This window comes from Neopsephotus bourkii, unplaced genomic scaffold (assembly GCF_033783945.1).
Source record: "Neopsephotus bourkii isolate Nb327-2 ecotype Australia unplaced genomic scaffold, CSIRO-AGI_Nbou_v1 NB_121, whole genome shotgun sequence".
NCBI lineage: Eukaryota > Metazoa > Chordata > Aves > Psittaciformes > Psittacidae > Neopsephotus > Neopsephotus bourkii.
The window spans coordinates 975,815-997,803 of record NW_026900638.1 but is presented as its reverse complement, the minus strand read 5'-3'; the positions used below and the strand labels follow the sequence as shown (position 1 = coordinate 997,803).

At 38.5% G+C, this 21,989-nt stretch overlaps 1 protein-coding gene across 3 annotated transcripts in view; it reads right to left on the bottom strand.

Annotated features, from left to right (window-relative positions):
* The window catches only part of CTNNA2 (catenin alpha 2), a 505,102-nt gene that overhangs the window by 51,212 nt on the left and 431,901 nt on the right, over positions 1–21,989 (bottom strand). For all 3 annotated transcript variants that reach the window (XM_061365551.1, XM_061365559.1, XM_061365568.1), the window contains 3 exons: positions 16,590–16,682; positions 16,191–16,347; positions 11,772–11,972 (listed from right to left, as the gene is read on the bottom strand). In XM_061365551.1, the coding sequence (XP_061221535.1) occupies positions 11,772–11,972; positions 16,191–16,347; positions 16,590–16,682 (451 nt within the window). The remainder of the gene's footprint in view (positions 1–11,771; positions 11,973–16,190; positions 16,348–16,589; positions 16,683–21,989) is intronic.

Below are 21,989 nucleotides of genomic sequence, written 5' to 3'. Positions count from 1 at the left end.
AGTGCAGCAGGAGGGCCAGGAGACCTCCTTGGATGGCTAAGGAGCTCCTGAGGAAAATTCTAATGAAAAAAAGTTTTATAGAAAGCGGAAGCAAGGACAGGCAGCCTGGGAAGAGTACAGGGATGTTGTCTGGGAAGCTAGGGACTAGGTCAAGAAAGCTAAGGACCAGTTAGAATTAAACTTGGCTAGGGATATTAAGGATAACAGGAAGGGATTCTACAGGTACATAGCAAATAAACAGATTAGGGAGAATGTAGGCAACCTCAGGAAGCTCTCAGGTGAACTAGCTACACAGGATTTGGAGAAGGCTGAGGTTCTGAATGACTTCCTTGCCTCGGTCTTCTCTAGCAAAGGCTCTGACCGCACCAACCAAGTCTTGGAAGGCAGATGCAGGGACTGTGAGAATGAAGACCTTGGGCCCACTGTAGGAGAGGAATTGGTTCGAGACCATCTTAAAAATCTGAACATGCACAAGTCCATGGGTCCTGATGGAATCCATCCACGTGTCCAGAAGGAGCTGGCAAATGAAGTTGCTAAGCCGCTGGCCATCATATTTGAAAAATCATGGCAGTCAGGTGAAGTTCCCGACAACTGGAAGAACGGAAATATAGCCCCCATTTTCAAGAAGGGGAAAATGGATGACCTGGGGAATTACAGAACAGTCAGTCTCACCTCTGTGCCTGGTAAAATCTTGGAGCAGATTCTCCTGGAAGGCATGCTAAGGCACATGAAAAACAACAAGGTGCTTGGTGACAGCCAGCATGGCTTCACCAAGGGTAAATCCTGCCTGACCAATTTGGTGGCCTTCTACGATGGAGCTACAGGACTGATGGACAGGGGTAGAGCAGTTGATGTCATCTACCTGGACTTGTGTAAAGCGTTCGACACTGTCCCACACAACATTCTTGTCTCTAAATTGGAGAGACATCAATTTGATGAATGGACCACTCGGTGGATAAAGAACTGGCTGGGTGGTCGCACACAAAGAGTTGTGGTCAATGGCTCAATGTCTAGCTGGAGACCAGTTACAAGTGGTGTCCCTCAGGGATCAGTGTTGGGACCGGTCTTGTTTAACATCTTTGTCTGTGACATGGACAGTGGGATTGAGTGCGCCCTCAGCAAGTTTGCCGATGACACCAAGCTGTGTGGTTCGGTTGATATGCTGGAGGGAAGGAATGCCACCCAGAGGGACCCTGACACGCTTGTGAGATGGGCTGATGCCAACCTCATGAAGTTTAACCATGCCAAGTGCAAGGTCCTACACCTGGGTTGGAGCAATCCCAGGCACAGCTACAGGCTGGGCAGAGAAGAGATTCAGAGCAGACCTGCGGAAAAGGACTTGGGGGTGTTGGTCGATGAGAAAATGAACATGAGCCAGCAGTGTGCACCTGCAGCCCAGAAAGCCAACCGTATCCTGGGCTGCATCAAAAGGAGTGTGACCAGCAGGTCGAAGGAGGTGATCCTGCCCTTTTATTCTGCTCTCATGAGACCTCACTTGGAGTACTGTGTACAGTTCTGGTGTCCTCAACATAAAAAGGACATGGATCTGTTGGAACAAGTCCAGAGGAGGGCCACGAGAATGATCAGGGAACTGGAGCACCTCCCGTATGAAGATAGGCTGAGAAAGTTGGGGCTGTTTAGCACGGAGAAGAGAAGACTGCGTGGAGGCCTCATAGCAGCCTTCCAGTATCTGAAGGGGGCATATAGGGATGCTGGGGATGGACTCTTCATTAGGGACTGCAGTGATAGGACAAGAGGTAATGGGTAAAAACTTAAACAGGGGAAGTTTAGATTGGATATAAGGAGGAAATTCTTTCCTGTTAGGGTAGTGAGGCACTGGAATGTGTTGACCAGGGAGGTTGTGAATGCTCCATTCCTGGCAGTGTTCAAGGCCAGGTTGGACAAAGCCTTGGGTAATATGTTTTAGAGCGGGGTGTCCCTGCCCATGGCGGGGGGGTTGGAGCTTGATGATCTTGAGGTCCTTTCCAACCCTAACTATTCTATGATTCTATTCTATGATTCTATGTTTCCATTAGACAGTTAATCACACCTACTTTAAGAAAGCAGTTCAAGTTCAGCTAAACCAAATTCTGATACTGCTCTGCCCTTTGATGAGAGAGGGAGGACAGATGATTGGCTTAGACTGGATGTCTGCTTTAGACAACCAAATTTGGGCCTAAATGAATCCCTTTCCTGCATCAAATCCTGGAATGCTTTTTTCTCTAAAACAGAAGGGTGCCTAGGAGGGTACCAGCTGAGCAAGAAGTGTCCACTTTCCACTCAGATCTCATTGGAAATGAAGGGTTCCCAAAAGTCTCATCTTTGGGGCACTTTTCTAGCTAGGAGATTATTGTTGGATAGCATCAGCAGAGCTATTTGTAAAGAGACAAGGACCTACTCAACTCTTTCTAGCATCCAGCGGTTTGGATCTAAGGGAATCAACCTTCTCAAAGACCAGAATTTGTTCTCTCAAGCCTTATCATCCTCAGATAAACCAGATGTTTGAGCTCCAGAGAAGTGACTGATCTCATACTCCAGTATACTCAGCTCTGCCCTCTGGCTATCTCTTTGTAGCTCTGCATTCATTTCAGCATTCATATAGTTGTCCTTCAGAAAGTTGAATTTCCCTATGCCGTGTTCATAGAAACTCGACACAGAATTTTAGGTGTCAATCAACTGATTGAAACAGCCCTTAAGTGGCTGTAAAAATCTGGTCTGATTTGGGTAATATTATTCAAGAATGACATGGCAGTCTAAAGGTCTGAACCTCTACACTGCTGAAAGTTGAAAGAAGGATCCTTGAAAGCTATAAGCTATAGCTTAAAAAATGCCAGAGTTCTGGATTAAATTTATTCCCTTTTCTAAATTACTTTTTTGTATTGCTCAATTAATTTACTTAACTGAGGAAAGAACACTGTCTACTGGGTAGTTTCAGTGCATAAAATTAATTCCTATGGGATATCTGACATAGTCTGCCAAAGACGGCATATTTTCTCAATGTAATTTGAAGGATGAATAAGGAATCAAAAGTGAAACCTTATTTAGCTAGAAGTGTTTGTCAAAGTTTGTTTCTAGAAGAACTGGAAATTTCTTATCAGAAGAATCTAAATATTTCAGTAGATGTTTTTTAAGCCCTAGTCTCATATCATAATTTACAACATTTCAGTCATGATTATTATATTGCTAATTAAAAAGAACAAGCTTTATAAAACTCTACTGAACTATTACATAATATATCATAGAATCAGAGAACCATTTAGGTTGGAGATCTTTAAGATCATCGAGTCCAATCATTAACCCAGCACTGCCAAATCCACCACTAAACCATGTCCCTAAATGTCACATCTACACATCTTTTAAATACCTCCAGGGATGGTGAATCCACCATTTTCCTGGGCAGCATGTTCCAATGCTTGGCATCCCTTTCAGTGAAGAAGTTTGTCCTAATACCCAAGTTCAAATGCCCATAATTATGTCTGTGCTTTATGTCACTGAATTGGGTTTTCAGTGTTCACAATTCTGCGCCCAAAGAAGCAGTCACTGATTTCTGTTACAGTCAAATACTCATTAGTAAAAGTGTGAATCCTCATCAGTTCTGCATATCAAACCCTACACGTCTCACATTTGTCACTCGGGAACGAGGAAAAGCAAAATTAGGGCAAAATTTGCAGCATGCTGGTTTCATTTTTATGGCACAGAAAAGGATGAAACATCACTGTCCAATGCAGGCCATATTTTATCTTCTTGGTATACTGATTGACTTTTCCCCCTATGAAATGATTAAAGGATGGGTGTAAAATAATGAATGTGCATATGCTATAGCATTTTGCAGTAAACACGGGACTTTCAGGAAGAATCAGCCTTCACTGCCAATATAACTGTATCTCCAATTTAGACATGGACTGTAAACCCAATGTTCTCAAGGTGCCTTGAATTTATGGCCAAGTCCTGATCCTTTGGCCCATATGTGTTAAATCAGTCTTCTTGCACTTCACAAAAGGCTTCTACTTTATCTGTGGGTATATGCAACTATGAGGCATTGACATGACAATGCAGCTCTTTCAGGAAATGTTGGATTTGCTTACATGCAATACAGGTGAGCTGTACATTATAGAAATTAATGGCATGTCTGGAGTTATTTTACCAAGTACTGTGAGATATGGACAGAAATAAAAGAATAAAACCCAAACCTTCAAACTTTGTCCTCATTGAATTGTCATTTGCAGAAAGATAGAATGTCAGGGGAGAGCCAAGGTAAGCTGTATCTGCGGCGAGGTGCCTTATGGCCAGCATAGTAGGCAATCACATAATGAAAGGGTATATCACAAGGCATGCAAAGAAGGATAACAAATGACGGCTGCAGGGACATGTGTCTCACCAATTTCAGATGCTTCATTCTCTTGCCTACTTGTGCAAACACAGACTACATTCAGTGAACACCACCAAAATATTGTTACTACTAAACAGAGCTTCCTTCAGGTTGATATTTCAAATAAAAGCTAGATGTAGCTCTTCAGAATACAGCCTCAAGAAAACAGTTGCATGCTGTTGGACACAAAAAAAATTGCTTATATAACACAAGCAAAACACACTTTCTGGCTTTGATTATAATTTTGTGTATATCTGGACGTAGGTGTGTGTAGGCAAGGCGATGCAAGGAATGCCAGTGTTTTTATTTTAAAAGATTTTTCTACAATTTACACTTGTATTTCACAAAACATTCTGTTGGAGCTAGCCAACATTCACTGCATTTTTTGGCCTGTATTTCCTAGGTATACTTTTTCTAACTCCACAACCACCCTCCTTACATTATAAAACGGCTCTTAAGAACACAAAATGTTTTTGAGAAAAGAATTTAACAGTGCCTAAGTACTAATGGCTTATGAAAACATGCAATTCTATTATAGTAATCTACTGTTCATTATCTAAGATATCTGACACATCCAAAATAGATAATCCTAGTCTTTTTAAACACTCCTGGAGCTAATTTTCCTCTATATCCCCACATTTCTTTAATTTTATCATTCTCATCTTGACTGCCTTCCATTTCTGTAAGACTTTTAGGTTGACCAAAGCTGAAGCAACTATTTAAGCCATTCAGTGAATGTACTCCTGATAATACAGGCTAACTTAAACAGTGATTGAGGGTTGTAGTGCCTGGAAAAGGTATCTTTGCCCAGCTGCCCATAATTACGCCATATTTTTTTCTGAGAGGATGAATTAGCTCAGATCCTTCCTGTCAATGTAGATAATGCAGTTTAAATTGTTCCATTTACCTAGAGAAATGAAATAAAATTATCTTCTGGCATTGCCTTTCTGATAAGGAAACTCCCCTACTCCCACTAGCCAAACTAACATTCTCCTTTTGTCACATTTTGCTCCTGCCTATTCACCTCTTAATTAATACATTATGCACTAACCACAGCACTGGCCCCTGAAACATCTTAGGATTTATCTTGCTGCCTGCTGAGAAATGGTCATTTATGCTTTGCTTGTGTCTTGCAACCAGCTCTTAACCCATCAAAGGCCTTAACATTCATTCCATGGCTACCCATTTCCCAAACAGCTGTGTGTGCAGGGCTTTGTGAAAAGCTTTTGAAAATCTGTATCAATTATTATATTCTCCTTTAATACTATATTTTTAAACTGTAAAAGTAGAGAAAAAAAGAAATAGCATTGAAGCTTGTAGACCCTGTGGTGATTTATTCAAGTCTTATGTGTCTCCTGTAACTGTATTATAATATATTGTACATGATTTCTCATTGCATTCCTCTGTATATTGAATATGGCCTCTCAGGTTAAAAATTCTTTGGATCAAACCAAGCACTACTGGAACATAATTCTCTGGTTCTTTTGTAAAATACCTTAATAATCCATTAAATAGTTGTTTTTTGGTGGTGATACCTTGATGTTTGGATTTCAGTTTAGCAAAACTTTAAAGAAAATGCTACAGTGCATTGCAGAATAAAAGCTATAATTTCATCAAACCCCTGGATAAACGATCTCATGTTCTCAGAATGATGGTACCCATAAGTTGTATTATAACTACCCAAAACTCCCATAAAACATGAATTTAACATAATTTATTTTTAAAATAGGCTCCATTTTGAAATCCTTAGCTCTCCCTCAGATACAATATGGGGTTTTCTTGGATTACAGTTATGCTTAAACTCATCTTCTTGCTTCTACATTTTGTTTCCCTTCATATCACTGCTGAAAAATCCATCTTTGCCACGCTTCAGTTTTAGTTTTGATAACATCATGAAGCTGCCTTTTCCTAGTGATAAATATCTTTAGAGTTTGCCCTATTAACACAGATAAAATTCTCAGAGGCTTATTGCTGAATTGCCTGTAGTGCTGATTTTCAGCTTTAGCCCATTTTGATAATATAAAATAAAGAAAATTGAGTCAAAACAGAAGTCACCTATTTAAAACCAGAGAGTTACAAAGTTATTGGGGTACTTTAAAAGCAGGCTAAAAGCTGAAAATCAAATTTCTGCTTTGAATTGGACAATTTCAATTTCCAATGTTTTTCACAGGAATGAGTAACCCCAGTACTACAGTACTTAGAATTATAGAATAGTTAGGGTTGGAAAGGACCTTAAGATCATCCAGTTCCAATCCCTCTGCCATGGACAGGGACACCTCACACTAAATCATGTCACCCAAGGCTTCGTCCAAACTGGCCTTGAACACCAGGAAGGATGGAGCATTCACAACCTCCCTGGGCAACCCATTCCAGTGCCTCACCACCCTAACAGGAAAGAATTTCTTCCTTATATCCAATATAAACTTCCCCTGTTTAAGATTGAACCCATTACCCCTTGCCCTGTTGCTACAGTCCCTACTTGCTCTTCCAGGATGGTTTCCAGACATCCCAATGAAAACTGAAGGAAAAAAAACATGAAACACTGGAAACTTTTCATAGCCATTCCCAGGCAGTTCTGGTCCCATTTGTTCTGCTTTTTCTCCTTCATTTCCCATTCACTCCTTTCATTACAACTCTGCAAAGTCTACTTTAGTTTTCCTAATCTAAATTCAACCCTCTGACCTTTAAAGAATGTCACAGCTTTTTCTCCTCCCTGTGTCTCAGAAGTCTTCAAAAATAATATTCAGCCTCGTTGCATGTTACTTGATTTCTTTCTACAGACACTTCTTTTTATTCATTTAGAAATTCATGCTTCTTCCCTTCAGTTGTTACAGCTTCTGAAGCAATTGCTGAGTAGACTTTGATCTCCTTAAAAGCAATGGGAGACTCAGTTGGCCTTAGTCATTGCAAGGACAAGGTGCTGAACAGTATAAGAGATCTCAATATTCAAACAGAAATTGTGCTCCCTTTTTAGTCTGGCTCCGTTCCTTTGCTTTTTGCCTTTTCTCTTGATTTTAACCTTTTCTTTCTCCTCTCTTTTTCATTTCCACTTTTCTCTCTTTCCTTTTTTTTTTTTTTTCATGGACCATCTGTAGCAGGATAATTTCACAGTTCTCTACAAATGCTGAACACCAATATAACATTTAACAGGAGCCATCAGCATGACACTGCCTACCAATCCATGCAATCCATCCCTATCCTCATGAAGCTGGATGATGTCCAGGGCTGGGGCTGCTATTGGGCTTTGCTTTTTAGGAAACTGAACTAAAGGTACTAGTAAAACTTCACAGTGCCCCAAAGTTCACAGTGACTAAAGCTCTGGTTTACTCCTGCACACAGTTAACACACACCACACTCTATGAGTTTAGTGTTTGTTCCTATCAAGGCCCGTAGACTCCATGGTTTTATAGTTTTCATTTTGGATTTATAAGCAGGTTAGTGAGAGTCAAGTTTTTATTTTAGTTTAAAAGGGAAATAAAAGTATTCAATTTTAAAAAGACATTAACCAACCTGTCACTCCTTAATACTGCTGTCAGAGGTAAGAATCCAGTCTATACCAAGTGCTTGGCTATAAAGGCAGTGGGTTAGTCAAGCGCAAGCAAGAAAGCACTAAATCACAAAAAAACCCCAAACCATATGTTCTGAAGGCTGTAAATTTAAAACAATAACACAACAAACAAATCTTTAAGGGGAGACCAGTTCTAAAAGTAAGGTATGCATAGTTTCAATTTCTCAGAACCTACCAGTATTGCTTTCCTTAAAGATTAATTTCCCCCCCCCCCCCCAGCATGAGCAAGGTGTTTCTTTTTCCAAAACAGTGTAACCATATTTCTGCACTGTAGATCAAACCTAGTACTCCTATAACAATATGAAATCCCTGGAAAAAGAGGCTTACCAGAAGATTTCCTTTCCTGAAATGACAGTTGAAAGTAAATCATAATCGTAAGAGAAAGGTAATGTGCTTATTTCCCTTCCATTGTCATTTGACTAAATTTTTCCAGCTTTCAAAAGCACTTCATTTAAAAATAAATAAAGATCAATTAAAAAAAAGGAGTTGCAAAGTTGAAAATGCATCTTCATCATTGTGCTTCTCACAGACTTTGATACGTGCATCTTTGGGTGAAGCCTAACTCCAAATAAATCCATCTCATCATTCTAGTGCATTTGATAAAATCTGGGTTGGATCTCAAGATGGTGAATAGAAAGACTATATAAATATACGTGTGTATTCATAGATACTTGTATCTCTATATCCATAGCTACACAGATATTTATGCAGAGACCTGTTCCAAGGGAGAGAACAGGGTATAAAAGTCCAAGGCACAGACAGAATGGTGTATGGAGAGAGCAGGGTATAAACATCCAAGGCACAGACAGAATGGTGTATGAAGGCTGTACATACCATTTTAACCACTTTATTCCTGAATGACAAAATGAGTCAGTAAACTCTACTCTTTTTAATCAAAAATCATAGAGAAAAAATAATAAATGTTTTTGTAAACGGCCTTAAAAGCTGCAGATAGATAGAAATTGTACTCTAATATTAATGATCCACATTTGTGTGTGGCATAAATTATTTTAGCTTCATGTGCTCCATTGAATCTGGACCCATTTTGTCTTCTGAACTTCTGCTGCACAATTTGTACATGATAGAGTTCTTAACATTTAAAATATAACTTTTAAATATTTTTTTACTACTCAAATTTACTCACATTTTACAAGATACAAAATAAATAACTTTAACTAAGGAACAATGACTCAGTGTTAAGTATTGAATCCCAGAATTAGTAAGTTGATGTTGTCAATATTCACTTAGTCCAGAGCTTCCAGCACTTAATTGTAATTCAAATTATACAAAAGTGCATTAAATATGGATGGTATTTATTGTGCCTATTATTGATCTATGTAACTGACTTTTACAACTATTACTCTGTTGAAAACCAATGTACCAGTACAGGTTGGGGACTGACCTGCTGGAAAGTAGCGAAGGGGAAAGGGACCTGGGGGTCCTGGTGGATAGGAGGATGAACATGAGCCAGCAATGTGCCCTTGTGGCCAAGAAGGCAAATGGCATCCTGGGGTGCATTAGAAAGGGTGTGGTTAGTAGGTCAAGAGAGGTTCTCCTCCCCCTCTATTCTGCCTTGGTTAGGCCGCATCTGGAATATTGCATCCAGTTCTGGGCCCCTCAGTTCAAGAAGGACAGCGAACTGCTTGAAAGAGTCCAGCGCAGAGCCACAAAGATGATTAAGGGAGTGGAACACCTCCCTTATGAGGAGAGGCTGAAGGAGCTGGGTCTCTTCAGCTTGGAGGAGATTGAGGGGTGACCTCATCAGTGTTTACAAATATGTAACGGGTGGGTGTCAGGATGATGGAGCTAGGCTTTTTTCAGTGATATCCAGTGATAGGACAAGGGGCAATGGGTATAAACTGGAGCATAGAAGGTTCCACGTTAGCATCAGGAAGAACTTCTTTACTGTGAGAGTGACAGAGCACTGGAACAGGTTGCCCAGGGGGGTTGTGGAGTCTCCCGCATTGGAGATACTCAAGGCCCGCCTGGACAAGTTCCTGTGTGATGCACTCTAGGTTACCCTGCTCTTGCAGGGGGGTTGGACCAGATGATCTCCTGAGGTCCCTTCCAACCCTTGGAATTCTGTGATTCTTATTAATAATAACTATTAATTAATATTATTATTAATAAAAAACTAAGTCAGAAAGTTTAGCTGAATAAAAAGCCTAAAGATGTATTTTGTGTTGGTTAATAAAGAAATCTCAGCGATAGGCAGAATGCTTCAAAATCTCTCCTTTACCAAAAGGATACTTTAACACAAGAGAGCCACAGAATATTTTACCATATCAAACTGAATTTTTTTTTTTCCCGTGTGAATTCATACCAACCCATAGCCTTTTTCAAATAAGCTAAATGTGCACTACTTATTCCATCGATCTCTTGCTGGGTAATGAAAAATAGGGGGACTAATAAAAACAACTTTCAGATCCACTTTGGCTTCCTCTACTTCAAAACCATGACACAGATAGAACCATGAAACTTTGAGGGAAAAAACAAACCAAACCTTATTGCACTGTTTTCAAGCTGTACATGGCCAAAACACGACTCTTAAGGTCAGCTGGATGTAAAGTGAACATGAATGTTGCATAGAAAATAGCTGTGTAGAGCCAAATAGAGTGTGCTCTACAGGCTGGAGATCATGCCACTGATTTCTGACCTTCCCCAAAATGTTCTGCAGCTCACAGGAGTCCGTGAAAGTTATTTTCTACAGGCTGGTGTGAATACACAAGCATTGCGGGTGCTTGAGGCACAACTCTCTAGTCATAATCACAATCACAAGAATCCACACTTCAGCTATAACTTCCAGTAAATGATAATGAAAAGTCAGAAAAAAAAAAGAAGAAATTCTTGAATTTGGTCCACTGGGATTTAGCTGCGCAAATAGAGCTTGGGTTCCCCATTAGATCTTAAACATAATAAGCTGGGGACAACCAACACTACAATAAATCATTTTGCTTATTTCTCTCCTTAAGGCTGACACAGAGGCTGCCAGAGCTACAACAGATTCTGCTTTCTATGTCATAGGGAGATGCCTGGCTGTTTTGTCTGAATGTTACATTTGGTGTGCCCTGAGCTGATGCATTCTCATTTGTTTCTTCTCAAATACTCTTGATTTTAAAGCCCAGATAAGCAACTGTCACCTAATAGGGGAGGATCAACTCAGACATTTTCAGACTTCTGCACTACGTGTGTCTATATCATAGCTGGTCACTTGTACAGTGATGTGAATGAAATCCAAAGTATGATTCATCCAAACAAAGGTAAACCACTGTTTTAAGATGAGGGCACTTGAAAGCACTGCCTGCACTGAACAGTTCAGATGCACATAGCAACAGGTAATACTGAGTATAAAGGAGTCTAATATGACCAGCTTACATGTAAACTTCTACACTTAGAGGAATCCACTCTCTGCTCTGTGAAGGCAAAAATAGGTTAAATAATAGTAATAAATTAATATACAAGTATATACGTATAAATATATATTTATATATTCTATGAATATATAAATACATACATACAAATAGATATAATAGTTTTTTAAATATGTAAAATAACAAAATAAATCTGTGGTTTTCCCAGTCTATCCATCTTGCAGACTTTTATATTTTTGGATAATGTATTTATTTTATATAATCTCCACATGGAGATTAGCCTTGATGGGCTACTGAATCTCTTATATGTCTCTTGTCAATATAGCCTCTGCAATAACATTGAGTAGAGAATAAAAAACAACTCACAGTTGTAAATCTGTTTATAACTTGATTTCAAGCACAGGTTCCCCTCTGAGTGACATATTTCAGAGAACTAATCAAAAAACATTTCAAGCAAGCTTACCTGTTTCAGAAAGTAGTTTGGTAGCTTCCAGCACCTTCTCAGTATAAACTCCAGTTTCATAGTTTTCCATCTCTGCATTAATGATGTGAATAACTCTGGCTGCACGGCCTCGAATGGCACCTGCAGTTCTGTCCAGTGTATCGACATCTCCCTCTTGGAGAGCAATCACACACTTATTCACATCTTCCAGAATATGGTTTTCTGGAATGTAGGAAAAAAAATAAGGCTCATTTCATGTCGTTCTTCCTCATAGCAAAGCTTACTGATTTGGGTAAACAGCATATGTCAGTATGCTAAAAAATTGATATCTGTCCTTATCCAGGACTGCAAAACAAATACCATTCTGTGGTATTACGACACATAATCCCAAGTGTGATATTTATATTTCAAAGGGACTGTACTACCCTCTTGTACCTATACTGCAAATACCACCCTGTGATTCTTTCAAAAACAGTCACATTAATTTCAAGCATCACACTGAGTTTTATTATAATGCGAGTGTAATAGAAATCAATGCAAAAGGAAAGCATTCAAATATTATGCAGATGTTCTAATAAACAGTTGGGCAATTTTATGAATCTGAATTCACACATTCTCATAAACACTTAATATGTTTGGTTCCTCTGTGCCTAAATAAGTTAGAAAAGAAAATAAATCACTTTGAAAAGACAACAGTAAATGGCCTTTGTATATAGCAGGGTGCCTGTGCATGAGTAGTTCATCTCCTTTACTCTATTTATGCCAGAGATTAAGCTGTGAATTTTTAATGACATACAGTATAATCATATGTGACTGTGCATATTCAGAAGGAAGAGTCAACAACAGTGAGTCTGCTCAGATAATGCAAAATCAAGTGTTTTCATTGAAATCTTGGGAGCTGCATTGTTGTTTTTTTTGTGGCTCAGAATCAGGCCATCCACTCTCATATGCTGCAGTATCACAGCTGATGTGATATTCTCACATACTGATAATGTGAATAGATGAAGCAGATTTTGACCGGGTCAGACATTATTTCCCTGCAGCCAGTACAGTTAAAAATCATTTCAATAATAAAACTGTGCCTGAACATTATATTTGAGCAGCTCACTCTGAGAAACTCAGTGACTAAACAACAACTTTTCTGCCAATGACACAAATAAACAGAAAATGAGATGCTCTTCTTTGTAATAGTAATAAATAAACCAGAATCAAACAGTTCAATAACTGCTTTTTGTTAATTATTCTTGGCCACATAAATAGAATGACACATTAATCTTCACTGTTAAAAATCCAAAGGTTGGTTCATTTGAGGGTTTCAGAAATGTTTTACATGATGTTGAATTTTAAACTGTAACAACCGTATGAAAACAGAAATTCCCCGAGCTGTGAACTAGAGTAACTTGCAAGGCAAAATTCTTTGTTTAAAAAAATCTCTATTCACATTTTAAAAAAGTTGCTTTGCCAAAATATTTATTCAGTGTTTCCTCCTCACCACTCTTTTTTTTTTTTTTTGACTATGGCATAGCCAAATTCTACCCAACAAGAGGAGCTATATGGATTTGAACACACAGCACATTTGGAATCTAAAGTAATTGATTAAAATTATGGTCAGCTTTCTTTTGGCAGCCACAGTATTATTCACAGAATCACAGAACTGTTTGGGTTGGAAGGGACTTTAAAGTTCATCCAGCTCCAACCCCTGCCATAGACAGGGGCACCTTCCACTAGAGCAGCTTGCTCCAAGCCCCTGCGTCCAACCTGGCCTTGAACACTGCCAGGGATGGGGCAGCCACAGCTTCTCTGGGCACCCTGTGCCAGCGCCTCAGCACCCTCACAGGGAAGAACATCTTCCTAATGTCTAAATTAAATCTCCCTTCTGTCAGGTTAAAGTCATTGCCTCTTGTTTTACCCTACCTGCCCCGTCAAAAGCCCCTCTCTGGCTTTCTTGTCAGCCCCTTTAGGTACTGGAAATTGATCTAAGGTCTCCCGGGGACATTATTAAAACTGTGACACTCAATATGAAGAGGAGGAGGTGTCATTTCATGAGGTACATTTAAGCAGACACTAGCCCATTCTGAATGCTTCACTGTTTTAACATCCAAAAATAAAACTACCCTGTGTAAGCTGAGGCTTCTAAGCTTACAGCTAGCAGCAACAGGTTTTCTGGATACATGTGATGCCTTCTCATCTTTAATAGACATGTCTATGGAGAGTGTTAGAAAAAAAAGTCTAAACCCAGCAGAAATACTACATCTTAGCTGCCTTGGAAAGCTTGGATCTAAGTCAAGGCTATATTAGAAGAAAATATGATTTGAGAAAAACAAAAAGTAAAAACATTTCCTATTCAAATAATTTCTGATTTTATGGATACAAATACTTGGAGTGAGAAAAGTCCTCAAACAAATAACCAAATGGTCATTTAAGCAAGTTTGACCTCTCTTTGGCTTGTGGACAGTTTCTAGCTTGGTCTGCTCTTTCACTGTATAACTAGGTCTGTTGAAAAGTGTTTGCCAGCCTAAAATCTCAAATGAAAATCTATGTGCTACCAGATTCTGAAGTACCCTTTTATTCTGAGAGTTCATTTTCATTATCTTGGCATGGCTTGCAGTAAACACTCTAGCACTGGTGTTGAACAATGGAGTGTCATTATACTAAACCAAACCATTTCCTTGTTACTAATAATAGCTGGATACAACCAAATAATATAAAGGGGAAAGTAAAGAAAGAAGAAATGTTTTTAATACTCTTCTTTCTCTAAATATCTTAAACTTTTATTGGGAAATTTAGCAAACACTAAGGAAAAAAAACAAAATTCAGTCCAAGCTATCTCCTGAAGTTTGGCTCTTCTGTGACATTACAGTAGGCTAAGCACACTTGCCACACTATGTTGTTATTCACAACAACAAAATTCACCTATTTTAAACTGTAATAGGAAAATAAGTTGTCTACAACAGTCAATTAACACAAGAGATGCAGCACTTTGCAATTATAGCATTCATTGTGTATGACTATTATAACAATACACTCTGCCACAAGTTGTAGCACTTCACAAGGACGATGGAAAAAAGATTGCAATCCAAAAAGTCAGTGTCCTTCTCTTCACCATCCCTTCTTTATGTAAGGACTAAGACACTTTCTCTGTTTTCATAGAAGACCTTGTTTTGTATTATAATCCTTCCTAGTGAGGTAAGAGAAGTGCAGCACTTCTCTGTCCCAGGCTTCAGCAGTAGCAGTCATTTTTCTCCTTCTTAGTAGCTGGTGCAGTTCTGTGCTTTTTACTTTCAGCCTGGGAGCAACACTGATAACACCGATGTTTTTAGTTGTTGCTCAGTAATGTTTACTTTGATCAAGGACTTTGTGAGTCTCATGATCTACCAGGGAGGAGGGGAAGCCGGGAGGAAGCAGAGACAGGACACCTGGCTCAAACTAGCCAAAGAGGTATTCCATACAACAGCACATCATACCCAGGATGTATAACTGGGGGCAGTTACCCGGAAAGGCTAGATCACTGCTCGGGTTGGGCTGGGTATTGATCAGCAGGTAGTGAGTGGCTGTATTCTCTTCCCTTGTTATTTCCCTTATCATTATTATTATTATTATTGGTGGCAGCAGTAGTGGTTTTGTATTATACCTTAGTTACTGGACTGCTCTTATCTCAACCCATGGGAGTTATATTCTTTTGATTCTCCTGCCCATCCCTTTGGGAGAGGAGGGGGGGAGAAGGCGGTGGGGGGGAGGCAGTGAGTGAGCAGCTGTGTGGTTCTGAGTTACCGGATGGGCTTAAACCGTGACAGAAGATTTGGTATTTCTTATGCTACTTTGCTACTTCTCTCTGGTTGCATTTCTACACCAATAACTCTGGGACCCGGAAGTGCTTCCCTGCTCTCTGGAAATGCACACACTGGTCATGTCCTGAGAGCACAACTAAATTGGACTCACATGTAGCATCTCCCTTTTTCCTACCTCTCTTCAGGGCCTGGTAACCTGGTACGGATAATTGGAGTTATGGTATAGCTGCCCTAGTATTTAGACACAGCTCACCTGAGCAAAGCTACAAAACAAAGTAAGGAAAGTTCATCTTTCCTCCTCTTGATTGCAACTGCACGAGGACTCTAATAACAGTTTGTGCAAAACTGTCAGCCTGACACAGGTCTAGAATACATTTTCAAAAGGTGGCCAAAATCCTAATTTGTGCCTGTGTCAAAACAAAACTTCTCTAGAAATAGAAGCACAAATAGGATATTATTCTCCTGGAGATGAAAAGCTAACCAGGGATAAATTAGCATGGCTTGGTTGCTCCTACTGACTGTAGAAGATCAGCATTTCAGTAGGGACAGACCAATGGAATAACAATGTCTTAGTAATTACAGATTTTCCCTTCCCTAACCCGTTACTTTAACTTAGAAGTGTATTTTTGGAAGAGTCCCTTGATCCCAGTACCTGAAACAGAGAGGAAATCATCCACTGAAGTGATGTCGTCAACAGCTTCAGTGAGAACTCGCACTTGTTTCTCCCATTGATCTTTAAAGACATCCATGTTGTCCTGTGCTACTTTGCTCTGGGGTCTGGCGGCCAACGTGAGCGCAGCATTTATTACCTATTGTTCAAAATCATTTGTTACACAAGGGAAAGAACAAATAGATAACAGGCTGTTGAAAACACAGCATTACACCCCAGGCTTGGGATATGAATGTATTCTTCAGAGTTCATGGAAAGCAAGCAACAGTGTAATGACAAAGGTAAGGTTATAATCTTCATCTAGGCTGTTTTCCCTGTCTCAGCTAATTAATGTTTTTAATGCCAAAAGAGTTCTTGAGTACTTTTCAGCAGGAATCTTACCTGTGGGCACAGACTGTCAATCTGCGTTGCTGCCATACGAACTAACTTCACGCCTTCTTCATTATTCGAGATCGAACAGGCTAGATTTGCAACCTGCAATGAAATCAGCAGAATGGGCATTGAGTTTTAGGCAAGTGATCCATTTTATTCCTTTCTCTCTTCTTCTTGAGCCCTGCCTAGAATGAAAGAATTGTATACAAGAGGAATGATACCACATCTTCTATGCTGGTGATCAGAAACCCATGTAGATTAGTTCCTTAGTAGCCATATTGATTGATTTTTCTCAAAATCTTCCCTGTCAAATGTTTCACATCCTCCTTTATAGCTTGAAAATCTCCTGTCATGTAGAGGATGTAGAGCATCCACACAATCATCTAACCATTTCCTTTTCTGAGTTTCTTTTTCCTTTTTGAATTATGTCCATTATTAATACTAGTAATCAGGCTCATCCATACACTGTAAGCTTTGCAAAATGAGGAATCTTTGATGCCTTAACACCTGGAATTGTGCTTTTTCACTGATAAACAACACTGATACCTTCACTGATACTAGGAAGTTACATATTTCTCAAGTATCTTCATTGTTTCAGATTCTGATGGTTTTATGCATGTTAAAATAATTTTAATTCTCAGGTGAGCCTCTTTATTTTTACACGATTGTCTGATGCACATTAAAATGTCCATCAGCAAGAGTGTCATAACTTGGTCACGTGAAACATCTCATTTGAAAGCCTCATTCTGTAACATACCCCTGAATATCTCACTCAAAGATGTAGGTATCTACATATGCTTGCTCTGACACAGCTTTGGGAAGTCTGAAACTCACAAGACCGGAGGCTATTTGGATAACATAAGGAAAGGGAGACTTAGAAAGTGACACCTGAATGACAACTAGCAATCAGACTTCCAGACACTGCAGAGCTGCATCGTTGTGGCTTGGATGCAAGTGGCAGAGAATGTTCTCCCAGTTCATACAGTGTTGCTTGTAAAATATCCATTCCCAAAAGCTTTGTGCCAAGTCCATGAACTGCCACAGGTTTTCCAAACAGTAACTCATGTTATAGTGCACATAATTAAGCTCATCAGGGTTATTTAAATCATAAAGGTACATTCTGGGTTGGGGGAATACAAGATATTTTTTTTAATCAGCCAAAAGTATGGTTCTTGATCCTCATCTACATTACAACAAACTTATACAATTTTAAATATGCTTCCTTGATATTATTCACTGTGCCTGAAGGCATAACTATCATTTGGAAATGATTCATGAATTAGTTCAAATACCCCCATCTTTCTAATTTTCCTCCAGTCTCCTCTTGTGGTATTAATCTGTTCTCATCTCCAGTGCACATCGCCACATTAGCCCTGGTCCATCTGTTCTGCATAGAACCTATTTCACTTCACAGTTCTGTAGAACGTGGTTTGCATGTATCACAGTGCCAAAGCCCAGGGAAGAAAAGAACTTAAGGCTTCAAAGACTCTTGCAGGCATTTCCTAGTCAAGTTTTTATCATAATGTTGTGATTTTTATTTTCATTTCATGGTGAGACAAATGAGTTAGTCTGTTTGTTAACAGCCTTACAGCACTCATGTCAAAAACACTCTCCTGAGCTGACATCTTCCAATTAATTTACCATTTTCTCTAGTAATTTCTTTGCACACATCAAACAGCCCACTTTAATCTTCATGAGAAACAAAAGCTAAGCAGGATAATAATTAGAATGCATTAACAAGAGTGGAAATTACAGACCTTAAACACTAGCAAATGGTAATAAGTTCAGCAAAAGCCATTTTCCTCTATTTTAAATAAGTGGTTTTTCAGATTGCCCTTTCATTTTGTGATTATCATGATGAAAATCTTTCCTAAGGCTTCAGATGCACGATACATCTTACTTTCTCAGACAGTAGCGAGGTTATGTGGCTGGAAGGGGCCGGGTGTCGTGAATGCAATCAAACTATTAAGCAGGTCTGTGAGTTCTTTTGGAAGAAAAAAAAAGTCAGTGAAACTTACTTTTTCTCTGCCTCTGTTAATTACTCTTTGAATAGAATCTGATGAGATAATAGCTGGATGTTGTAAAGTTTCCTGGTTTTCCAAGGAAGGATACAGACATAACCACAGGAAACTTTTTCTCCCCTTGTAAAATAATTCAGAGTTCAGAACATTGTTTTGGATGTTACTATCAATAGAGTACTAATGTAATCTATAGCTACATTAAATATGCATCACAAGAGCATTACAGTTACCTGTTTAAAAACTAAGACACATATTATGTATAATTCGAATCTAAACAGGTGCTGTGATATAATTCAAGTCTTGTATAAATATAGCCCTGTATCATCAACAGTCAGAAAGCAAAGCTACTTTCACAATTCAGCAGAGTATGCCAGCCTGTACCTTGGGAAGATCTGATTATGTCAAATAAACATAGCCACAAGAAAATTCTACAAAGCTAGATGCAATCTGGATAAAATTGAATTTAGCAGTACAAATCTGAAATAGTATGACTTTACCCAAAATATATATTTAAAACATGGCAAGACATGTTTTAAGGCACACATTTCAGTGCCATCATACAAGCATGGATTTGTGAAACAATCCACGTTTTAAGTGCACTCAATCACCAGATACAACACTCTTTAATTATTTTGATTGACATTGTTACCAAATACACAATCAAGTAAGCATCAGTTAAGATTCTTGGCTTAACAATGCTCTTAGCTGATAGAAACTGAGATAATTCAACTTTAGCCTACTATAAATTCAATGACTTCAGATATTTTTCCTACCTAAAACTATGGCCTAAAAAGCTTAGACCCAATTCCACCCCACTTAGCTGAGACATTTTAGTGAGGTGCCAAACTAATCTCTTTGGATAATGGATAAAAAGAGAAAGGTGCGCCCAGAGATTGTTTCAGGTCTTTGCTTGACAATCTCATCCTCTAGATGTTTCTAGTTTATTATTTAAACTTAGATTTTAGTTGGCCCTAGTTATTGTTGACAAAGGTATTACTGAAATAAGAGATGTTTTAATGGTGCATTATAGAATCATAGAATAGTTATCTATTTTGCATATCCATATTTAATACAACATGCTTTGCCAGGAACCCACGCTCTTCAAGGTTGGGAATCTATTTCATATGCCACTCTGGAGCTGGATGAAGCAGATAGCTTGGAAAGGAAAATAAAAAGGTTGCATGCTACTGTAGCTGCCAATTTGCTCAGACTTTGATTTGACAGCCTTTACCTTTATGCTTCAAGTGCTCTGCCTCCACCAAAGCATTGAAGAGGAAGTTTCATAAGAGGCTGTGGAAGCGACCAGGTAATTAACTTTTCTTTCTTCTGTTTACCAAGTTCCTTGAGCACATAGAACTTAAGTTTGTATGAAGATCAATGAGAACTGACTGAAGAGTATTTATATGAATGAAAACGTTTTAAATACCAAAATCAATGAACTGTGAATCATCCTTGAAATGCATGGAGAACTTAATAACACTGAAGCTGCTGTGTAGATAAACATTATTGTCTAGAATTTCAGGTCTGCTAAGCTACTCCTATACAATCAAAACAATTGCTAAACACCTTAAACCTGTCCTGCAAGAGGATGGAAAAGTAATGAGCAAGAAAATAAATACTCCAGCTTCAGTGATGCTGTATTTTTCTGCGATCACAAAGCTGCTGAACCAATACTAGAATTGGGGAGGTGAAAAAGTGTGTACCAACTCCTTCAGATTACTTTCCTATCACTGGCACTGAAAGCCCAAGATGCAATTTTGCACCTTGATAGGTATCTATCTTAAATCATGTAAATAATTCCATCAGTTTCAATTATTCAAAACATGCAGGATCAGTCCCAATAAAATGCATTTGCATGTATTTGGTTGTATTTCAGCCTGTACAGTGGATGGAGGTGGTGAAGGGCTTTGTTTCTAAGGCAAATTTTGACTACCATTGTAGTAAGGACATACTAATGACAGGATTTATCTAAAGATATATTATATGGCAGCTGGACATGTAAGTACTGTATGGATATGCAATGTCTACACTATTTTTTTGCTAGGTAGCAACTGAAGCATGGATTAGGGTTTTTTCAATGCATTGCTTTTTGCCACACATGCTACTTACAACAGGAAACCTTTATTTCTGCCATAAAGTTGTACCCTTATTTACAAAAATAATCTAAGATCTTTCATGCCAATTTACTCAGAAGGTGTAGTTACCTTTTGGTGTGGTTTTAAACTAGGAATGTTTCCAATTCTGACTCAAGCTTTTTGCATTATTAAAGATAACTATGAGTAAAAAAATGCATTGTCCTCTCATTCAGAGTTAAATTCAAATATTTAACATGGCCACTCTGAATTAAATGTAAATGAAAAAGGTCCATACAAGAAACCTATTGTTTAGAGCAAAAATGTAAACAAAAGTAGGAGAGAGGGAGGAGGAAGGAGCAGTATATGCTCTAGCAAAGGAACAATATCGACACAAAGGCTTGCAGAATATTACAGCTAATGTGTATATTCTATTCCCCCAATCCTTGTAAATTCCTTAGAAGAAATAATACACAAAAAGCCCCATTAAGTTTCCCAAAACATTTAACCTTTCTAAGGTAAAGAATGAAATCCATTAATACCTTGGGTTTGTGTCTATTTTGTAAATATATTTTCTATTCTATTGTAAATACATATTCTATGACTATGTTTTTCTTTTTACTTTAGTTATATGTATTTCCTATTTATGTCATTTATTTTTCCATTGCAATTAACAGATATAAATATTAAGAAGTAGAAAATTTACAGCAAGTTATTCTAGTTTTTAGGGAAATATAGAATAACATAAACAAACCCAAGACACCATAAAACTTACTTGTCTGCACCACATTTTAAGAAACTGAAACTTTCTGAGTTATTCTACTTGAGTTGAAGGTGGTTTAAGTCAGAATCTTCTGTAACATGCGCAGTGAACTAAAGCCAAGTCAATTACTGTGTTTCAGCTGATGAGTGATAACTTGCTGAACTGTGGTATCTTAGCTATTCGTAATTATTTATCTATCCCCTTAGTAATTTACCCAGATGTTGTTACAAATGGGTCAAAGTTTGGACATTTATTAATGTTGGTACTGCTGTAGACAGCCCAGTGATATTCATGGAGCTGCAAGTAAGAGTTTTTCTAAAGGAGAGCACAGAATTGAAGCAAAGTTACCCAAGATCTTCAACTTGTTTATCCTCACTCGATTCACTCAAGCATTATATTATGAGCAAAACTCTATTTATCACTAGACAGAATGCTTTTGCACATACACAAACAAGTGCCAAAAAATCTAAATGTCACTGAGAGTACATATTGCTCTTCCTCTTCACACACCCCAGTGCCAATTTGTACTACCATGAAAATATTAGACTGTGGT